This window comes from Malus domestica, chromosome 13 (assembly GCF_042453785.1).
Source record: "Malus domestica chromosome 13, GDT2T_hap1".
In the NCBI taxonomy this organism is placed as follows: domain Eukaryota; kingdom Viridiplantae; phylum Streptophyta; class Magnoliopsida; order Rosales; family Rosaceae; genus Malus; species Malus domestica.
This window is the reverse complement of record NC_091673.1, coordinates 6,213,807-6,234,353: the sequence shown is the minus strand read 5'-3', so window position 1 is coordinate 6,234,353 and position 20,547 is coordinate 6,213,807. Positions and strand designations below refer to the sequence as shown.

The following is a 20,547-nucleotide window of genomic DNA, read 5'->3' as shown; positions in this document are numbered from 1 at the left end:
GCGAACAAGATTGGCAGAAGAGAGTTCTTGATTAAGCTGCTCTCTGAGCAGAACCGAGGCGGGTTTGCAAGGTTGATGGAGAATATGGATTCCTTAGGACTTCAAGTTGTTGATGCCAATGTCACAACACTCTATGGAACTGTTTTATACATTCTCAACGTTAAGGTAAGATTCCGATAAAAGAAGATTCATCTTGTATTTGAACCTTTCATAAGAAATCATCTCATATCGATAGCGAGTAAGAACAGTTTAATCTGATAGATTATCGCTGATTTTGGAAAATCGAAGGTTTCATCCAAGAACATCTAAACAGCTCCTTTAGACATGTCAAAAGTACGCAAGATTTTTTCTTTCTTTCATTTATCATCGTAAATATGGAAGTTTTGGAGGCTCACACGACAGTTTTTTCTGGGTCTAATGAAGTACAATTACAGTTAAATATTCTGCTAATGATTGCATCGTCGATTAATACATAGATCCCAAAAGCGTGTAAATGGAAAAATTAGGCACATTTAATTGAAATCTTATTGCTCTACCTGTACTATCAATACAGATTCTTCATATTAATGACTAAAAAAAAAGTACCACGAGTAAACTTTACGAGCTCTTCCCTGCTGCTAATGCTTTGAGGGAACTAGAGAACAGAGCGACCTTCAACGAAGAAAAATGGAGAAGAAAAAAAGAAGCAGCAGCTTAACTTACGCACTAATATGTCATATTAAGTCAAGAAATCGGTTTTTCTTTTCTTTTTGTAACGAACGCAGTCTCTTCTGTCGCCCCCTCCCTCGCCAAACTCTCTCTGTGGAGCACCATGAGTTAACAATGTCAGGATGATGAGTGTGTGGACATTCAGAAATTAATTCACAATTATTTCGCCACTCTTTCTAATTAGAACCGTCTGCCTTGATTCCCACTGATTATCTGCTCACCACCACGCGTGGTAAAAGCTCGAGTTTCTGATTCATCGCTTGAAGCATCCGGGCGAGTCCATAAACTTTGGGGTCCTGATACCTCTCTGGAAGTGAAATCTGCACTGGACATCTCTGAGCTGCCTCCACTGCCTAATGCCATCCTTCTGAATCTCATAATCTCCTTATTGTACTGACCAGAGTCATATGCAGTACTCTGCCCAACTTTCACTCCGTTCGTTAGATCACTTAATTCGCCTTCACAGTCCAATGCTCTTACCACCTGAAAATATACATGAACCGATAAGTCTGCATAGTTATTCCAATAAATTGTCATCATTGTTCTGTTTAAATTCTTCTCTCTGTTTATTAGTATTCACCTGCGCCATTCGTGGTCGTTTTGGAGCAGAATGACGCACGCAAGCAGCAGCTGCCTCGATCATTCTGAACATTTCAACCTCCACATAATGCTTCTCAAGCCGAGGATCTACTAATTTGCTCAAGTCGCCAGTTTCAAGGGCTTGAATTAGAAGGGGACGAGCCTGAGAAATTTTAGACAGAAAAATAATTTTTGAAGGTGAAAAAAATAGTGGACTTGTAAAACCAGTGACACGCTGCATTGTGACATATTAGCAAGGGCGAAAGATGTTCATACCCATTCAACCAAACTCTCATCCCCTAAAGGTCGAGTAGGATCAACGGGTTTCCGCCCGGTTACAAGTTCTAGAAGCACAACTCCGAACGAAAACACATCTGATCTGTCTGTCAATTTGCCACTATTTGCATACTCAGGTGCCATGTACCTGAAACCAAATTGAACAAAAATGCCACGAGTGTCGTCGATAAGCAATACGGTCGTCAGGCAATAGTTCCAAAGGAGTTTACAAGGTCTTTGCTTACCCAAATGTTCCCATGACTCGAGTGGATACGTGAGTATTGGTGCCGTCTGTAAGTTTGGCAAGCCCAAAGTCTGCAACCTGTGTACGAAGATATTCAAGAATTAGAAACTAGAGCCTCAATGTCAGAAACACAAAATCATGGGATAGCCGTAGCATCGGAAGGAATCAGTACAACATGAATTGAACAGGTATAGACATACCTGTGCTTCAAAGGCATCATCCAGCAGAATGTTTGCCGATTTAATGTCTCTGTGAATAATCTTTGGATGGCCTATAAACATATATACAAGGAGAATACATAGAATCAGATAGTTCGATGGAAAGCGCTGACAATAGCCACTGAGGGAGTGAGCAAAAGGCCTATAAGTGGCTGATGAGGTGCGTAAATGGCAAATCTGTAGCTAATGGCGTTATTAGCCACTGATATGTCTTTTAACCCCACTCCATTATGTACGACTAATTTCAGTGACTATTATCGGATCTCATAACACAAAGTCACAAAGATGTATATGGGTACGTACAGTCTTCGTGTAAATACGCCAAGCCTTTTGCAGACCCCAAAGCAATCTTGAGTCTCTTGGTCCATTCCAACACCGGCATTCCGGCACCTGAATAACAAATCAACAGTTTGAAGTACAATAACAAGTAGCTGAATATTGAGAAGTACAACTAAGAACATCAAAAGAAGAGGTTAATTAGATTAGATCACCTACCATGCAAATGGTGCTCAAGAGTTTTATTAGGAACAAATTCATAGATAAGCAATCTTTGCTGTTCAAAGATGCAGTATCCCACCAAAGAGACCAAGTAACGATGATGCACGCGACTAATAATCTCAACTTCAGCCCTGAATTCCTTCTCTCCCTGCCCGCTACCAGCCTTGAGCTGCTTGACTGCCACAACTCTTCCATCCGGCATCCAACCCTTGTACACACATCCGAAACCACCCTCACCGATAACGTTTTGACGTGAAAATCCATTCGTTATCTCCATCAACTCTTCGTAGGTGAAATGAACCTTGGTAGCAGCAATAAGACCGGAATCTCCAGAACTGGGCGGATTACCTTGGTAGCTGTTTTCATAGGAGGAAGGTCCGGCCGGTCCACTCGAATAAAAGCTTTCTGTTGGACCAGAAGTTGCGGAACTCTGTTGCTGCGCATGATAATATCCACCTGCATCACATACAAAGCTCAATTATTGAGCTCATAAGTACACTTTATATTATGTTTATGTTAGACCACCACCGCTACAAGAAAAACTGACATAACTAATACGGTATTAGCCAGCATAATATGATCTTTATAATGTCATTACAGAATAAGAATAAAGTGTGTAAATGCTTATCATTGACTATGATACTACATAAGCCAGTGATAAGCATTATAGCCACCTCATCCTGTGCAACTAATATTAGTGGCTATTATCAAATTTTCTTTGACATGCACATAAATTTTAAAAGTTCAAGTTGTCAGGATATGAGTCAACAATGTATAAGGACAATCTTTACCTGGAGTTGATAAGTTACCGCCATGGGGACCGGGAGTGGGAGGCATGTAATTTGGAGGGTATGGTTGGGCCTGCTTCTTTCTCTTCCTTACAAACACAACAATGAGGGCTACCAAGGCAATGATGAAAACTCCAGCTACCGTCAAGCCCACAACAGTACCTGTATGCCTACTACTACCCCCTGAGTCGCCTGTAACCTGACTTCTCGTTGAGGGAGGGGAGAGGGTGGGGGTGGAATTATCAGGGCGAGGGACAGGCTGAGTTGTAGTAGCTCCTGAACCCGGAACCACTGGAGCGCTAGGCACTGTAGGAGGAGATGGGGCGGTGGGGTTGGTTGTAGGTGTAGCTGGAGGTGGAGAGGCTGGAGGGGACTGAGAGACACTGGGTGAGGATGGGGAGCCTTTATCATCTTGTGATGAATCAGTTGGTGGTGATGTAGGTGATGAACTGTCGCCAGAGGATGGTTTAGGACTATTGCCATCAGTAATACTAGGAGGAGATGGTGAAGCTGGAGGAGAAGGTGGTGATGATCCGGATGTTGGTTTGTCTTTTGATGATGATGGTGGTGGTGAACGAGGAGGAGGAGAAGGTGATTTTGGTGGTGATGATGAAGGCGGTGGTGAAGATGGGGGTGGAGAAGACGGAGATGGTGATGATGGTGGAGGTGATGATGGCGGTGGAGATGCTGGTGGCGGCGAAGGTTCGGGGGATGGTGAAGATTTTGGGGCAGGTGAGTCTGATTTTGGAGGCGGAGGCTCTGATTTCGGAGGTGGCGCTTGTGATGGCGGAGGTGGCGATGGTGTGATTGAGTCATGGGGTGGTGAGTTTGACGGTGTTGATTTGTCCTCGGTACTCTCGTGGGGCGGCGATGGTGCGTTTGAGTCATGGGGTGGTGAATCTGGGCCAGGAGGATTAGAGTCATGCTCGTTTGATTCCGACATAATTCTCCTTCCTTTAACCGGTAACCACTCTTCCTTTTCCTTTCTATCAAAGTTTCCTCCTTCCCAATATTCCCTGTGATTAATTAGTTTAATACAGGATTAATTAACGAAACCCCTTTCATCCAATCCAATGAAATTAACCAATAATCATACGTAATCCGGGCAAGGGTTTCAAACAATACTAAAAAAATATGGAAAAAAAAAGCGACAAGAACCTGTACATGCAATAATTCAACTTTTACGTTGGATAAGTTTGCATGGACGCAGCAGCAGCAGCAGCTACGTACAAACTTCACGTACGTACAGACGGCCGTAACTCCGTCTGCATGCAAGCGACCATGCACGTACTTACGTAGAAACAAAAATCTAGCTCCTTATCGAAGAAATTAATCACGCGATCGAGCTCGCGTTTCGTCGCTTTTGAGGAAGAGATGGGAATTCCAGAGACTATACAGACGAAGGGGGTGGTTGTGTGAGAAGTGAAAATCATTCAAGGCCACCCACACCACCACCAAATGCCACCCAAAACAACAAAATTAAAAATAAAGAAATGATTTAGAAAAAAAACATAAAACAATCCCGAAAAATTCTCCCTTCGTTTTTCTTAGTAAGGTTTTGTTTTCCTATGTGTGTTTTGATTATATCTCTAAATTTTGGTTGCTGTTATTTTGGGTTGGTTAAAACCCAACTGTCGCTGTCTCTTATTTTTGAGGCGTTGCTCCTCCTTGAATGTCGGGTTACCGCGCAACCTAAACGGGATGGTGGGTAATGCTTTTGTGTCACCCCCAAGTCGTGCCAGTCGGATCGAGCAGGACCCGTATCGGGGTCGTGGTGGTGAATGTGTTTGTTGCCACACCCCGCCCGTCGTCCCCGTCCAGATGGGGCCAATATGACGAGCTGGCAGTTTCTTTAAGGATTCTTCCTTCAATAATTGTTAGAAAAGTAGTTAATATATTACCTTTTTTTAGGAAAGATGGTGTTTTTTCTTCTTCGTTTTGCTAAGTGAGGGAAGATAATGTTGTTATAAGATTGCAGTTGTGAATGGTTACTATCCAAAGAGCCACCTGCGCTAACAACTCAATTTGTAAACTAGCTACACATTCAAATATATACATATATGCATGCAAAAATGAAAAATCGAGGGCCCTTCCGATTTGAGGGTCCTGTGCAATGACACCACTGGCACCGAATCTAGATTCGTCTAATTATTAGATGGTGCTTTCATTATATTTAATTAAAAGTTTGTTCAATGTTCACGATTAGTATTAAATCAGTTCATGCATAGTTTTAAGTCATGGTTATGTATGATCATTAATAAGGTTAACCTATTCATGGAAGGTTGTTCAATGCCTAGACTATTTAAAACCCTTATTCATGTACAGAAATGAATCATTCTCCTTTCCCTAAACTCTTATCTCTTTGGTGGATTCCTTAGAGTGATGAGTTGTATTTGAGTGTTCAGCTATAGTTTCTCTTTGATCTCCATTATCCGGTGTCAATCTGTACTCCCTAAAGATCGGCTCTGTTATGGGCATATTGCCAAGTAGAACTTGTAGAACAATGGGCGAATTTGGGGAAGATTGTGTTTAGCAATCTAAATGTGCATCATGTCGTAACACTTAAACACCGCTTTGAAGATTACGAAAAACTCTTAAAGACCTAACTACATCCGACATGAATTGTGAACAGGTGATTTTCTTTTATAATTTGATAGTTGATGTGTTCTTACTACCATTAACAATTTGACCTCTAAAACACTGCACTACTTAAGCGATTTAATAAGAATTTTTTAAAGTCAATTCACTCAGGGAGTCCTTTTACCTCAAATAGCACAAAAATACCATATGCAATTTAAAACCCTTGTTGCTTGGAACCAAAGAAAAGATGAAGACATGTCACGTGCACACGACAATACATATTCTGTAATTGAGGTACCCACGTGCACCGAATTCAAGCAACTCCACAAGCCCACGTCCCAATTGGACCATGGACCCACCCATAAATAATGCATGTCCTGGGCCCAATCGAATTTAATTCACCTTTATCTTTATTTATTTATTTATTTTATTAAATATTTCCTTACGCAATTAGGAAGCCTAAATCCAAATCTGAGCAGGAAAACTTGCTTCGAAAGTAAAGCGGACGACAAAAGCCACGTCCTGCATGACTTGCGTTAAATTCGGAAAATTACCAAACCACCCTCCCACCTATCCCCCCCATATTCCTGAAATACCCCTCCAACGGCACGCACAACGGTCACTTCTCGGGCGGCTTGCATAATCTGCAGAGGGGCAAAATAGACAATGCATAAAGTTCAAAATTCTTAATTCCCAAGGGCTACGAAAAGTTCCCACCGCCTCAGGGTCCGAGACTATTTATACACGGCGGCACGGCAACTCCGCCATAAATCAAAACTCTAAATCGCCACAAATCTCCTATAAATATCTCCAAGATTTAATCTTCCCTGATCTATTTGGTCCCGGATTCTGAGATCTTGAACCGTTTCTTGCTTCTTTGATATATGAATTTTTTTTGAAAATTTTTGTATACAGAGTTGTTTGTAGTTATTTGTCTTTCGATTTGTCTTTCGATTTCTCGCTGATCCGATCGCTTAATTCGTAAGTTTGTAGGAGCGATGTCGACGGATCAGTTTGAATTCGAAGACCAAATCTCGATGACTATTGATAATGACGAAGAAATTTTGGATTCCGGGTCCGATTGCGGCGATTCGAACGCCGCCGTATCGGATCGGTTTGGTGTTTTCACCCGGAGCGGGATGATACGGGTGGATGACGAGAGTTTAGAGCACGAGATCATCAAGAAGAGCTTTGTTTCGGGCATGGGATTGGCCGGGAGGGACACGAATATTGTGGCGGTGCACAAGAACTTGAGCTCCGATCCGACCAGGAAGGCGAGGTTTGAGTCGTTCAAGATTTTCTCTCAGGCGGTGGCAAGTAAGTGCGGCGGCAACGCCAATGTTAAGTACGCTTGGTATGGCGGATCGAAGCAGGAGCTTTGTGATGTTTTGGTCCATGGTTTCAATCGGTGCAGAGAGCCTGTCCCAAATGAAGTGTCATACGGTGTCGGTGTTCATATGATTCCTGCCAAATTTACATGTGATGGGTAATTTTTTGATTTTCAGGGGATTTTGATTTGTACCCAACTCTTGTTTCTGTTTGATCTTTGAGAAATTCACATCTTTAAAATCGAAACCTTCCATTTTTATCGAAAATTTGATGGATTGTATTGACATTTGTGTAGAGCATTGTCGTCGGCTGTGGATGAAAGTGGGCTGAAGCACATCTTGCTGTGCCGTGTGATATTGGGGAAGGCGGAAATGGTGGCGCCGGGCTCTAAGCAATCTCAACCGAGCTGCAAGGAGGTGGACACTGGAGTGGATAATCTGGTAAATCCGAGAAGATATGTTGTTTGGAGTGCTATCATGAACTCTCACATTTATCCTTGCTATGTAGTCAGCTTCAAGGCTCCTAACACTCTCCCTAATGGTTAGTAGCTCAATTCGAAATTCGAATTGGTAATTTGGTTTGTGTTCTTTGTTTGGTTGTTTGGTGGAGATTTCGGGTTTTCGAAATGAGATTTAACCCTGCTTTTGTATGTTCAGTTGTTTCAGGTGTTCCAACTGCGCAGCAGAGTGCTTTGAGACAACCCCCCACATCTCCATGGATGAGCTTCCCTGCTCTGATGTCCATTCTCTCGAAGTTCTTGCCTCCTCAGAAAATGCAATTGCTTGTTGCTTGTCACAATGAATTCAGAGTAAGTTCTATGACATTTTCTGTTTCTCATGTTTAATCTTCATCAATCATGACAGCATGATCACTTCATTTCGAACTTTTCGATTGATTTTGCAGGCGAACAAGGTAACGCGCCCGCAGCTGATACAGAGGGTGAGGCAGATTGCCGGTGACAGGCTGTTGATTGGAGTGATCAAATCTGTCAAGAGGCAGATTGGTGCCAGGGCAAATGCATAACGTTGTTTGGTGAGCAATCCTTAGGGCCTTACTTTCGGATACACAGATTTAGAGACGATTTAGACAGACAGTCAACCAAAGGTTTTTGTTTGCTTCATTGTATCAATTCCCATTGATATGCAGTGTAACGAAATCGAAATCGAAATATACAGATTGGTTCTCAAAAATGGTGGTTTCTGGTTGTTTCTTCATATGTAGCTGTGACCGACTTTGAATTGGCAATATGCGTAGAGAGTGCAACTTGGGTTTCTATTCAGCAGTGTGAATGACAACGTGACCGTTTTTTCGGCTTTGGCCGCCTGAGTTGCTTGATCAGCAAGCTCAATAACCCCCTCTAGGGTCTATGGCCCAAGCAATTCACTTTGTGGAACTTTTTTTAATATATATTTATTCTATAATTTAAAGTCGACTTTTAAATATTAATATAAAAACTTTAATGAAAAGTTTTCGATACTGTTCATTTTAACGAAAAACCACATTTATACACTAAAAAGTCAATCATGGTACTATTCACTTTACCTTTTATTTTGTTCTTATCCTTAAAACTCAAAGTTTTCAAAGTCTTACTTTTAAATGCTATCAATTTAAAAAATAATATGAGAAATCCGTTGCCTTTCACAGGAAGGAAGAGAAAGGAGATGTAAAAAGTACAAACCAATTAAGAACAGAAGATTAGTATACAAATGACTTTTTATTATTACAATGACTAAGCACTCGCAAATTTAGCGTGTTCATGAAAATTAGACTGCCAATATACCCCGTGATTGTCGTCAGCTCGTGCCGTGGGATGTCTGGTCAAGTCCTATATATAACGACCGAAACCCTCATTTTGTGTTGCTGAGACAAACTCCTACTCTTTATCAATTACAACGATGATTAGGTCTTTAAACATCTTCGCACGCTGTTATTATTGAAATTTGGGAACACCGGTTTCATCACAGAGTATCGGAAAAGCATATTAACAGAGGGGTGCGCGCTGACAACCAGGAGAAGTCCGGTAACGGGTACAAACCTTGGCATTCTTCGTTCTCCGTATCCGCAACACTTCGACAAGTTTGTCAATTCTGATAAGAGCATCAAACAAGGATGTCGAAATAAGATTAGATTATTGAACGGAGCATGCTTCTTGGAAACAATAGAAGAAATCTCGCACGCCTTTGTTGAATACTAATCACATGGGATTCTAAGACTCCTCTGTTGCAGAAGCCGTACACATGAGATTCAATGTGCACCTTTTGCATGGTGTGTTTCTGCAAAATACAATGGAGTGCAGGAATAATGGAAGCTGATGTACCAATTACAGAAGGGATGGTGAAGCCGTTCGAAGTGTCCTGAAGGGAAACATCAATAAGAATTATCACAGCAGTGCCATTGCTTCATGAATATCCCCAAAAACCAAACAATTATTCAATCAATATAAAATTTAGAGGGAGAGAAGATGATTTATCACAGAAGATGGTTTATTGTGTAATTTAGTTCAGATTTTACATTAATTTTTTATTAATATTAAGAAGAAAATTGAGTGGTTAAACTCGTAACCCAGTGAGTTGGAACAAAAAATTCTAAGTATGAGATTATTCACAACTTGCAGGTATTACATCATTTTGACAAGTTTATTGTGCCACTTAGTTCAAATATTTTTATAAATATATTATTGTATTCTTTTGTCAAATAAATATACCATTGTATTGAAAAAAATATTTGTTTGCAAAACAATATACCGTATAAATAAATCACCTCAAAGAAAAACAATAAATAAATTGTCAACAGAAATGGGGAAGTGCGAGCGTAATGGTTTTGTTTAGGCCTTCCCCCCACCTGCGATTTCTTGATTATTTGGCCCAAAATTGATTTGTCTTATTGGGCCCGTCTTTCATTTACTCAGCCCAATTTTATTGCCTTTTTTTTTTGGTAAAATTTTATAGCCTGTTTTGGTTTAAGTGCTTATGTAATTATATTTAGATGCACAAAATTAATTTGGCTTTTTATCCAAAATGATTCTTGAGATTGGTATAACTCCTCACTTTGGTCCTTGAGATTTCATAGAATGACCAAACTGATTGATGATGGACAAACTCAAGAACAACTTCTATTGATTTTAAATCTCATTGACCAAAGTGAAGTGTTATGTCAATCTCAAATACCATTTTGGCTAAAAAGACAATTAGTTACATTGTTAATCACCTTCTTAATACATATGACTCTCACAGATAATAATGAATTTATATGCAGTCAATAATGTGACTAGTTTTATATGACCAGATCACTAGCGAAGCCACATTAAAGGATACCGTGGGGTATAGCCCATGTAATTTTAGGTGAAAAAATAAAATTTTACATATATTTTCATTGATTTTTAAATGTGGCCGACCATATATTTAGTTACTAATCTTAGTTCTCTCAATTTAATTATATATAAAATTATATAATAGTTTACAAACCATATGTTTTTCTTACATCCTTTTTCTCATTGCTTTTTGTACATATATGTTTCAAGTTTGGATTTGTTTGAATTTTACCACGTATTTTTTAATAACGAAAAATTCTTGGCTCACTTTGTGAAAATTTTCTTAAGTTAGCTGATACTATGAAAAATATAGTACCAAGTTCCTTTGTTTATAAAGATGGAAATTTTTAAGCTATAGCCCACCTACTAAAAAATTCCTAGCTTCACCATTAGACCACCAAATAAAATTATCGTAAGAAATGGACTTTAAACCTAGGTGTGAAATATGTTCTCGTCCAGCAAATTACCTGACATATATATTAGTAGATATATGGTTGGAGTACGATGAGGACAATAGTTAAGAGATCTGACTATAAAAACTCTTTCAAGTTAAAAATAAATAAATAAATAAATAAATAAATATCAATAGACTTATATATAGTACATAATCGCTAAATGAAAGTATGAAACCAAGCTTAGTGACCTAATAACTTAATTTCTAGTAAACATTTTCTAGATGGAAGTTTGGCATATAGCCTAACTTGTTTCTAATTTTCCTTGACAATTTGCAACTACTCAATTAGTTCATTTGCTTTCGTTGAAACAAGATGAACAATTTTTTATTATTTTTATCTTCTTTTTGTGGGCGTGTACTGCTAGTAAAAGATGTGATGAATGATTGACCCACGTAAAGTCAATTTTTCCATGGATATTGGAACCTTCTTTTTTTCATCCCAAAAACTGCTATGGTTGGATTCTGCTTTGCTGCGCCAAAACTTGGACCAAATGGGACCTATCTAATCACACATCAAGTTGTGATAAGTTTGTGTTTTGTGTTGTGTGAGCTGTATGTGCTTCGGTACGACCTTCGAAATAGTAAACGAGCATCCACCAGTCCACAATGTCGGATTGGTCGAGGGGGTTTGTTGCCTGGGTCACAAGTCTCTTGCACATCAAGGATTAAGGAATTGACCCAGTCGGTCCAAACTTGTATATTTTATCTGTTAATAACTTAGTACACCATTAATTATGTGCTTAGTGAGTTGTATGACCAAATAACAATATTGTGGAGTATTATTCAACTCTTATGAATGCGAGGATATATAACATATATATTTGTGTGCGTGATGAATTCGATATTTATTTAGTTTCGGTTAAATTAATTACGACGGCATAATTTTGTTGTTGATGTGTTGATCCGTTATAAAAAGACTAGAGGCCAATTTGGAATTGTTGTGTTTTTATTCAAAACTGCTTTTGTTGTAATGTGATAGTTAATAGATTTAAAAAAAAAAAAAAAAAAAAGCAGGTAAATATTTGGTAAACTATACTGCTAAAAGTTCTTTTAGCCAAAAAAAAAAGATAGGGGCATAATTGTCAATATGAAATTTTCATTAATTGGTATTGTTTACTTGCCTCCAATTAAAAGAAAAAGTTTTTTTGTGAAGCATGTGTAAAGCTCCTTCTGCTTTCTGCTGTTTTTGGCTCATCGTTTGACAAAAAAAAAAAAAAAAAAAATTTAATTTACCAAACAAAATTAAGGCAACTTTTTTAAGAAATTGCTTATTAAAAAAAATAAAAAAAATTAAGCAACCCCAAAAAAAGCTGTATATTGTTTGTCAAAGCTTAAGATGAGAAGAAGAGGGGTTTTGACCTATACTATGAAGCCCTCTCGTGACCGGAAAGTCAGAAACCCTTAAAAAACCTTAATCCATAAGGGATGAGGAGTGGATAATTATAAGCTAGTGGGCATCTAGAAAGATTAGAATTTCATACTATTATTTTTTAGTCGATATCTCACGTGGTAGAGATGGTAAGTCGTGACGCCTTCATTTTTATATGATGAGGACTGAAATTCCAGAAGAATGTGAGGGTTACGTAGAATCAAGAAACTGATCATTCATGCATGACGTACGTTCACCACCACCTCCCCCCTTCTTCTAATCCAAATACATGTATTGATTCGGACTCATGTAATTAAGAACCACTTTCATGATGTAAAAAATTAAATAAAAGTTGAATTATTCTCTATGGGTTCAGATCTGTTTATTATATAATTTTTTACACGAGTTATTGTGGGACTCATACCGTAATGTATTTTAACGATCCAAACAATCTCTTTTAGAACATCATTCATAGATCATCTTTACAAAAAATTAGACAAATCCAAAACCATTTAGACTTTTATCTTTAATGAAGAAAATGAACGAATAAGGTTTCACAAAGAAACCCTAAACCCTTAATTTAGCGGTCATATGGTTTCAAATTTAGATGATTTTGGTAGACATGATTTTTTAGGGTATACCTAAAAGATATACAATTTGGGTTGTAGAAATATATTACGAAGTAAGCCTCAAACAAAATGTGTGTAAAAGTTCTTTAAAAAAAGTAGTGTCACAGATTCGCCTCCATTATTTATATACGTATCATTTATTGCAATACATATCTATAAACCATGCTTATTATTTAGGTGACGACCATGTATTCTTACACGTACCCAACCAATATAAATGTAAATGCAAATGTTTTTGTCTCATTGTCAAGGCGAACACATAAACTAAGGTGCATTGTAAAATATTCAAAGCACAATGTTTTTTTTTAATTGTATAAGAGCTAGCTTTTAATAAGGGAAAAAAGAAAACAAATATAGAGTACCGATACACCATGTTAGTGGTGTAACTGGTACTCAATATGTTGAAGCAAATGAGATGTAGGTGAAATGATGCAGGTATTTTATAGCAGACTCATCAGCTTGGAGTCTCGAATCTAAAACATCTTTTTAAAACCGGAATTCGCATCTTTACCATTGAACCACTCGATGTAATTAAGTTAATACCATTGTTAATTATGTATTCATGTTGAAGATGGATGGAAAATATCAGGTCAGATTTTGGCAGATTCATAAACCGGCTTTTACTTTTCGCTTTTTTCAACCATCTCACAAATTTGGACTTTTCCACTTTTCATTCCCCAGAAAACTTTCTGCCCAAGTTCCAGCTACACCAACGAATCGTACCAAATATATTTTTCTTTTTCTCAATTACTCAAAAAACCAAAAGCCAAAAAAGCAAAAAAATAGTATTATTTTGTTGTTGTTGTTGTTTTTTTTTTTTTTGAAATACTATTATTTTGTTGTTGTTTGGTAAGGAGATGAAGGTAAGATCCCGGAATTGCCAAGCAAGTCACAGCCCCAATCACATTAGCATTCATTACTTCACCCATGACGTGTCCCTTCCTCCTGCTACCCCACCCAACTCTTTTTAATATCCAATCCTCCACAGCCCACCCCACCATCCACCTCTTTGAATTTTCGTTCTTCTTCCCCACGCATGTCAACCCCATCCCCAACAAAAAGAAAGGAGAATGATCCGGATTCCAGAAATTTCATGATCGTAATCATTTATCGTATATTATATGATAAAAATTTATTTAAAATTTAAAATTTAAAATTAAATACAAATAATACTTAAAAAACGTAATCAACAAGAATCCATTTTCAAAAAAAAAAATAACGCTACGAAAATCTCTGATACCTTACAAATTAATGTTCACTTGAAACTTACAACAGCACTATCCCTTTTCCCTAGATTCCACCAAATTCACAAATGGCTGCCTCCAACATCATCCGCGTGGTATGAACACGTGTCCCGTGTGAATCCGAAGCCTCCCAGCGACCTATAAACCTACCCATATTTGGTGGGTCCACCCACCAATACTGCCCCGCCTCTTATATATAAGCCAACCCCACTTCATTTCTCTTCCATCATTAATTACCCAAATCTTTAATACCTTTCTTAATTACACCCGCTGCCCCTCTCTCTCTCTCTCAACCTCAAAAACCCCAACCCCAACTTCTCGATCCAACAAAACTGGAAATGCAAGCGGTTTCCGTGTTTCCCGTGTCGCCGAGCTTCGAATCCCACGGTTCCATGAACGATTTCGAAGTCGAGTACGCGCAGCTCTCTGCGAATTTCAGCTCCAAGCTCCAAGTCGCCGGTTCCGGCGGCGATTTCGAATTCGTGGACGCTGAGAAGCCAGGAATGGAAGATAAAGAAGCTCAAATCGTGGACGGTGGCGGCGAATGCGAGAGCGAAAACGACGACGATTTCTCTTTCGCCCCTACGAACGCCGACGGGTCGCCGATTTCCGCGGAGGATATATTCCAGAACGGCCACTTCCGGCCGGTATATCCGATTTTCAACCGAGATCTCCTCTTCGCCGACGCTGACGACGGCGATGCTTCAAGAGCCGGAGCGGCTTCGTCCTCGTCTCTGCGGCCGCCATTGATGAAGCTCTTCTTCGAGGAACGGGACACGCCGTCGTCGTCGGCGTCCGAGTCGGACGAGCTCGAAGCAGTCCCGGAAGGAACGTACTGTGAGTGGTCCGGGAAGCCGGTGGAGCTCCGGAACAAGAGCAATTCCACGGGGTCCTCGAAGCTGTGGAGAGTCAGGGACTTGAAGCTCCGGAGCAACAGCGACGGAAAGGACGCATTTGTTTTCCTTAAACCTAAGTCCGCGGCGAGCCCGAAGCCGAGCCATGAATCGGCGGCGGATGAGAAGAGCAGCGTTAAGATTCAAAAGACGGTGGAGAAGTTAAAGGGGAAGGCTAAGAAAGTCGAAACGGTGTCGTCTGCGCACGAGAAGCATTACGTGAAGAACAGAGAGAAGAAGGAGGGGGACAAACGGCGGTCGTACTTGCCGTATCGACCGGTGGTTGGGTTCTTCACAAATGTGAACGGATTGAGCAGAAACGTCCATCCGTTTTGAGGGGATCAACGGTCATTTAATTATTTCTTTATTTATTTTTGTTTACTTTTTTAGGGTTTTTTTATTTGTTTAATTAATTTCTGTAAATTATTGGCGACGGAGAGAATGGTCTTTGTATTGGGAAAAATGGACTATTCCATTTCAGGCTTGTTGATATTATTAGGAAACCACAATTATATATAAGTATTTAAATGAGAATATTTTTTTTCCCCAAATGTACAAGAATAATAAAGAAATCATTAACATATTCTTATTTTTATTTTGTTTAAATGTTTAAGAATGAAAGAAAAATTCTAAATGGGTTCATCGTTTGTTTTGTTTTTTGTTTTTTTTTTCTTTTTTTGTCAAACACCGTTTGATTGTGTTCAGTATATAGAGAAAAGTAACGGAATTGGATCCTCTCCGGGGCAATGCCTCGGGATCCTCTTGACCGGACAATATGGACCGTTAGATTTTGATCTAACTGCTACAAACAAGAATTCTTCTAAAAGTTATAATAATTGTAGTCGTTGGATCAAAATTCAACAGCCTTTGTTGTCCGATCAGGAGGATCCCGAGGCTTTCCCTCGGAGAGGAACCAATTCCAAAAGTAACAACGCGTCCTTAACTTAATCATCTTCTTTAGATTTGCATCGCAACTTTCAATTTGATTTTGAGCTTTCTTAACTTTTTGAAACATGTCAAATTGTCTTAAATCGAAACAAAGTAAAAAGTACGGGGATTTTGCTAGAAATTTGAATAAGTTGGCAAATGATGATGATCCACGAAGGCGAAGCTTTTGATGTAAGCCCTTACATAGAATTTGAGTAAAACCAAAGATTAAGAACATAAATTCTAATATTTAAACATTGATCAATAAGCTTTTGAATGGCTAAAATTCCTCGTACATAACAACATAGCTATGTGTTTTAACTGCAGCGTCGTTCTCTTTCCGGGAAGGTGTCGTGCAGATGCAGTTGCATATCCAACTGGCATACGTAATTAGTTTTGCAATAGAATTCTTATTTCGCTACCAACGCGACGGCTCGGCGTAGTGGTCAAATTTTCAAGGGGAAACTGGTGAACAGAGAAGATACGTTCCCAAATTACTGCATTCTCCCCTTCATTCCCTTTTGCACCAACTGACCGAAATTGTTATGTCAATGTCAAAACATCAGAGTGGCATGGCCGTGCATAGCAAAGACTAATGGCCACAACCAAGGGTGCTTCCATTGTTGTCGAAGATCGAAGATGCTACAAGAACAGAGGCAAGGACAACACCAAGGGAATGAAAGACAGCATCTAAAGCTTGTGAGCCGAAATATAGATGGAAGGAGATTGAGCATTTAAGACTTTTGAATCTAACACTACGACGATGAAATTGCCAAATTTTGTTTAAAGCATAACGACTGAACTTTGTATTTAGTGTTGCTGCATACCTTGAGGTATCAGTTGGAGTCGTGACAATGGCAAAAGCCTCAGGTATCATAACCTGAAGATAAAAGTTGGAAAGAGAAATGTTATAGGACTTCGCTGAGGACAGCATACCGGGGGAACCAGATAAAAATGCTGCCCATGGTTCCTAATCGAAGCAGACAAAACCACACCGAAGAAGGCAACTGAGTAATTCGGAACAAGCCAACATGGGAAATGGTATGAAGTTCATAATGTTACTGCATCTTATTTTTAAGTTCTTCTAACCTATGCATGCTTAATTTTGAAATCCAATTAAAATTCTGAGACTATTAAATTTTGCAGCTAAAGAACGGAGGCTGTTCCGTACCTGATATGAAGAATGAGTGTGGCAATCCACTGATGATATGAAACAACTTTGAGAAAGATGTGTCTGAGACTCTGAAAACAAATGGTTAACAAAGTGAACAAGAATCTGTCAAGTGTAGAGTGATACAGGAGGAAGCAAGCAGCAGAAGAATAGATAATTATGACCTACAAGGATCCATCCAACCGGAAAAGGTGACTGTTCGTTTTGTATGGCAAAAGCTTCTTGATCGTTTATAACATTTTGAATGTGTACATATGGACTAAAAGACCAGAGTAATCACAACCGTACTGATTTCGAGATTGCAAATGGTGAGAAACTGAGAGATATTGGGTTTCACTAAACAAGATTCGGAGACAGAAGAAACTGTCCAGAAATCTGAAGATAGTTTCTTATGCAATAAGAAAAATGCTTTTAGAACCAGAGTGTGAATCTTACAAGAAAGGCGCCAAGAATCCTGCAGGTTTCTAAACCCTTCTCTGTGTTGTCTTTAGCATGATCAAGGAAATATTCCATTAAACGAGCTGACTGAAAAAATAAGTATAACAATTAATTATCAAATATCAATGGTGCAGAGAGAATAAGTCCCGAGTTTGCAAGAAACACGTAAAACTGCAAAACGAAAAGCAAGCATTTGCAGTACCCCAGATGATGCTGATTTATTAGAAGATTGATTGACCATGTTCTGTATTTGCGTCCGTAATTTGTGATAGATTAGAACTTTGAGGCACATTTTCTATGCAAGAGATTACAGGAGAAGGAGAGCACTGAGTAAAAGAATGAACTGTGATATTCTGATATTCACTATTTGTCTTGAAAAAGTTTGGACCAGGAAATTACATGCGAAGCAACTACTGCCAGATTCCACTGAACACAAAGATGGCAACCTTGGATTTCTCCCATCGATGCGCCTGGAGCTGTACATAAAAATCGAAGTTGATATGATAATCCTAAACAAACAAAATATCCATAAAGATGTTAAACTTTTGCCAAATCGAAGTTGATATATTTCTGCCATAGCTTTCTAACCAGAGTGAGAAACTGCAGTCACTATGATTGAAACCAATTTGAAGCTACAAAAAATTGAGGAAGTAAGACGATTTCCCAAAAAAAACACGAAATCATTTCTCAGCAATCCAAATAAATTTTCAGATGTTTGTTAATAAAAGTTTAGATCCTAACACAATTTGAAAACTGTTCCTCGTGATGCAAACATCATTCCGGACACCTCAGGTCTACGATATCACCCAGTTCAAGGTACATACAGTATCAAAAGAGAGGAATCTCATTTCTGTTTGTCTTATGGCCAATAATTTCTTTGTTGATGCCTTGAGTAATTACTAATTGACTCGAATGCAGAGTTATAAATTCACAATTAACCTCAGTCATCCTTCTGTGAATCCAAATTACCACATTTATAGACACCCTTTATTTATTTATTTTTTTTCCAATTACAAGTAAGTAAAGAGAAAATTCCAAGTCGCCAAATAGTTTGATGCTTCCACAGAAAAATATTACTATTTGATATAAACAATCTTCACTACAGGACATGGTAAGTATCCTACTCATCCATTAACTTTTACTGACTAGAATGCAGTACAGAACAATGCCATCATACCACTCTAACTCTAAATTTCGAACAATACCAGAGGCACCATTTGGTTTTACAATTCCAAAAGGGTATTGAAATTTCGAGAGGGGCGGGGGGGGAGGGGGGCGCAACAATACAACCCCAATGCAGCAAAAAGCCAAGGCATTAGGCATGGAATCGGAAACCTTTGTGAAAAATGGCGTCTATATCACCATTAAATCCAGAAATTATTGATTGCCCACAAATTGTGAAGGAAAAATAAACAAAAAGGACTCAGCTTTTTAAGCGATTTTTCATACCTATCAAGTATATAGCAAAGAGATGAACTTATGCAAGTTTTCAGCTTCGCATCCCTTCACAGTTCAACAGTTCAATGCTTTTCATATGTCAAGCTTCGGCTGAATTGGGTCCTCTTTGTAAATAGATGAACACACCACACGATCACCCACCCTTCTCTTAAAGTGGAGCTGATACACCACAGCACCGCACGCAAGGTCATCCCACATCTTTTTTTCTGTACGGGTCCAAAAGTTTCCCTCCCTTTTGCTAATCGACTTGCCGTCCGGATTGCAGAGGAACTTTTTTCTACACCCTCTTGAGCGTTGTTAACATTCCACATGTTTCAATGTGGATGGGCGACAAGAAGTATCACTTCCAATATTTTTTTAATATAATATAACTAACTAGTACTACAGTATATTAATAAGAATTCTCAAGTTCAACTCACATAAATGACGATCAAGAACTTGTTATAGTTGTTTTGAGTTTGATATCAAGTTAGTAGGTGACGCATTTTACCGTTTCCATACAACTAGATTACGATTTTCGCCTCCCCCTAAATGCAAAATATCCGTTAAATTTATGTGCAATGTTAGGTTGATATAATAGGTATATTTTGTATCTCTTTTACCTATTAATTTAGTCATGGTTTGATATAAAACAGTTGGATTTGATGTATTTTGTGTGAATTTTATAGAAGTTATTTTTTCGGAGAAAACTGGATTTTTTAGAAGAATTACAAGGAAAGCACGAAAGAATAACGAAGTGGACTGATGCTATGTGAGAGTGGTGCTGGAATTTGGGCTTTATCAAATTAAGTCCAATTTGGGCTTCATAAAAACGGCATGTGGATTAGAGAACAAGAGGGATGCGATAGAAGAAAAAAAGAAGAAAAAAAGTCCAACCGGGGGATGTACGGAACCGACCCTTCTCTCCAATTGCTGGGGAGTAGATGAGAAGCAGCCGCAAAGGGGGGATATAAGGAGATTCCAGCCTTCCAGTGGAAAAAAACGCTGGATAGGTGGCAGTTTTGGGGTTTATCGCATACGATTCCAGAATTGGGGTTTTGGGGTTTCTTTATGTTATCGAATTCATCCATATTTGTGATTAGTTTAATCATGAACTAAGTCCTTTTGCTAGGATTAGGGTGTACTCTTATCATGAACATCTAATTCTTATTATTTCATATTGATCTCGGTTGTTTTCCATGTTGAGTAATTATTATTGTGCTTTATCGTTATCAAATAACTGGCCATTATTTGTGTGAAGAACTAAATTGGGACTGACAGGTTGAGTTTAGTAGATTGCTTCTCATAACGATTACCATGAATTACATAATTGAGTAGACATACTGGTTATGATTTGTGTAGTATTGTGAAATTATCCATTTAGCGTAAAGGGATTCGATTATCTACTTATGTGGCTAGACATAGCAATGGTAGATAGTTAGAAACACAGTTAGT

The 20,547-nt window shown here is 38.8% G+C and overlaps 3 protein-coding genes and 1 long non-coding RNA gene across 7 annotated transcripts; 2 read left to right on the top strand and 2 right to left on the bottom strand.

Annotated features, from left to right (window-relative positions):
- Positions 1-494: 494 nt before the first annotated feature.
- Positions 495-4,865, bottom strand: LOC103451972 (proline-rich receptor-like protein kinase PERK12). 4 transcript variants are annotated; one of them, XM_008391430.4, is made up of 9 exons: positions 4,470-4,865; positions 3,315-4,327; positions 2,521-2,979; positions 2,329-2,415; positions 2,008-2,078; positions 1,809-1,885; positions 1,564-1,711; positions 1,289-1,450; positions 495-1,191 (listed from the first exon to the last, which is right to left on the bottom strand). In XM_008391430.4, the coding sequence occupies exons 1-9, from the start codon at positions 4,475-4,477 to the stop codon at positions 889-891; spliced, it is 2,328 nt and encodes a 775-aa protein (XP_008389652.1). In that variant the 5' UTR covers positions 4,478-4,865; the 3' UTR covers positions 495-888. The 4 variants fall into 4 exon arrangements, with proteins under 4 accessions (XP_008389652.1, XP_008389653.1, XP_028947776.1 ...); XM_008391431.4 differs by having other exon boundaries at positions 4,476-4,865; XM_029091943.2 differs by having other exon boundaries at positions 4,497-4,865.
- A 1,479-nt stretch (positions 4,866-6,344) lies between these two features.
- On the top strand, positions 6,345-8,410 carry LOC103451973 (probable inactive poly [ADP-ribose] polymerase SRO2). The gene is made up of 4 exons (XM_008391433.4): positions 6,345-7,377; positions 7,516-7,760; positions 7,877-8,028; positions 8,124-8,410. The coding sequence occupies exons 1-4, from the start codon at positions 6,890-6,892 to the stop codon at positions 8,241-8,243; spliced, it is 1,005 nt and encodes a 334-aa protein (XP_008389655.1). The 5' UTR covers positions 6,345-6,889; the 3' UTR covers positions 8,244-8,410.
- A 6,154-nt stretch (positions 8,411-14,564) lies between these two features.
- LOC103452361 (uncharacterized) lies at positions 14,565-15,455 on the top strand. Its single transcript, XM_008391856.3, has one exon. The coding sequence runs from the start codon at positions 14,565-14,567 to the stop codon at positions 15,453-15,455; it is 891 nt and encodes a 296-aa protein (XP_008390078.2).
- A 716-nt stretch (positions 15,456-16,171) lies between these two features.
- LOC108175101 (uncharacterized) lies at positions 16,172-19,418 on the bottom strand. Its single transcript, XR_011574905.1, has 5 exons — positions 19,105-19,418; positions 17,858-18,131; positions 17,653-17,742; positions 17,218-17,288; positions 16,172-16,926 (listed from the first exon to the last, which is right to left on the bottom strand). It is a non-coding gene; the product is annotated as an uncharacterized lncRNA (long non-coding RNA).
- Between the last annotated feature and the right edge of the window lie 1,129 nt (positions 19,419-20,547).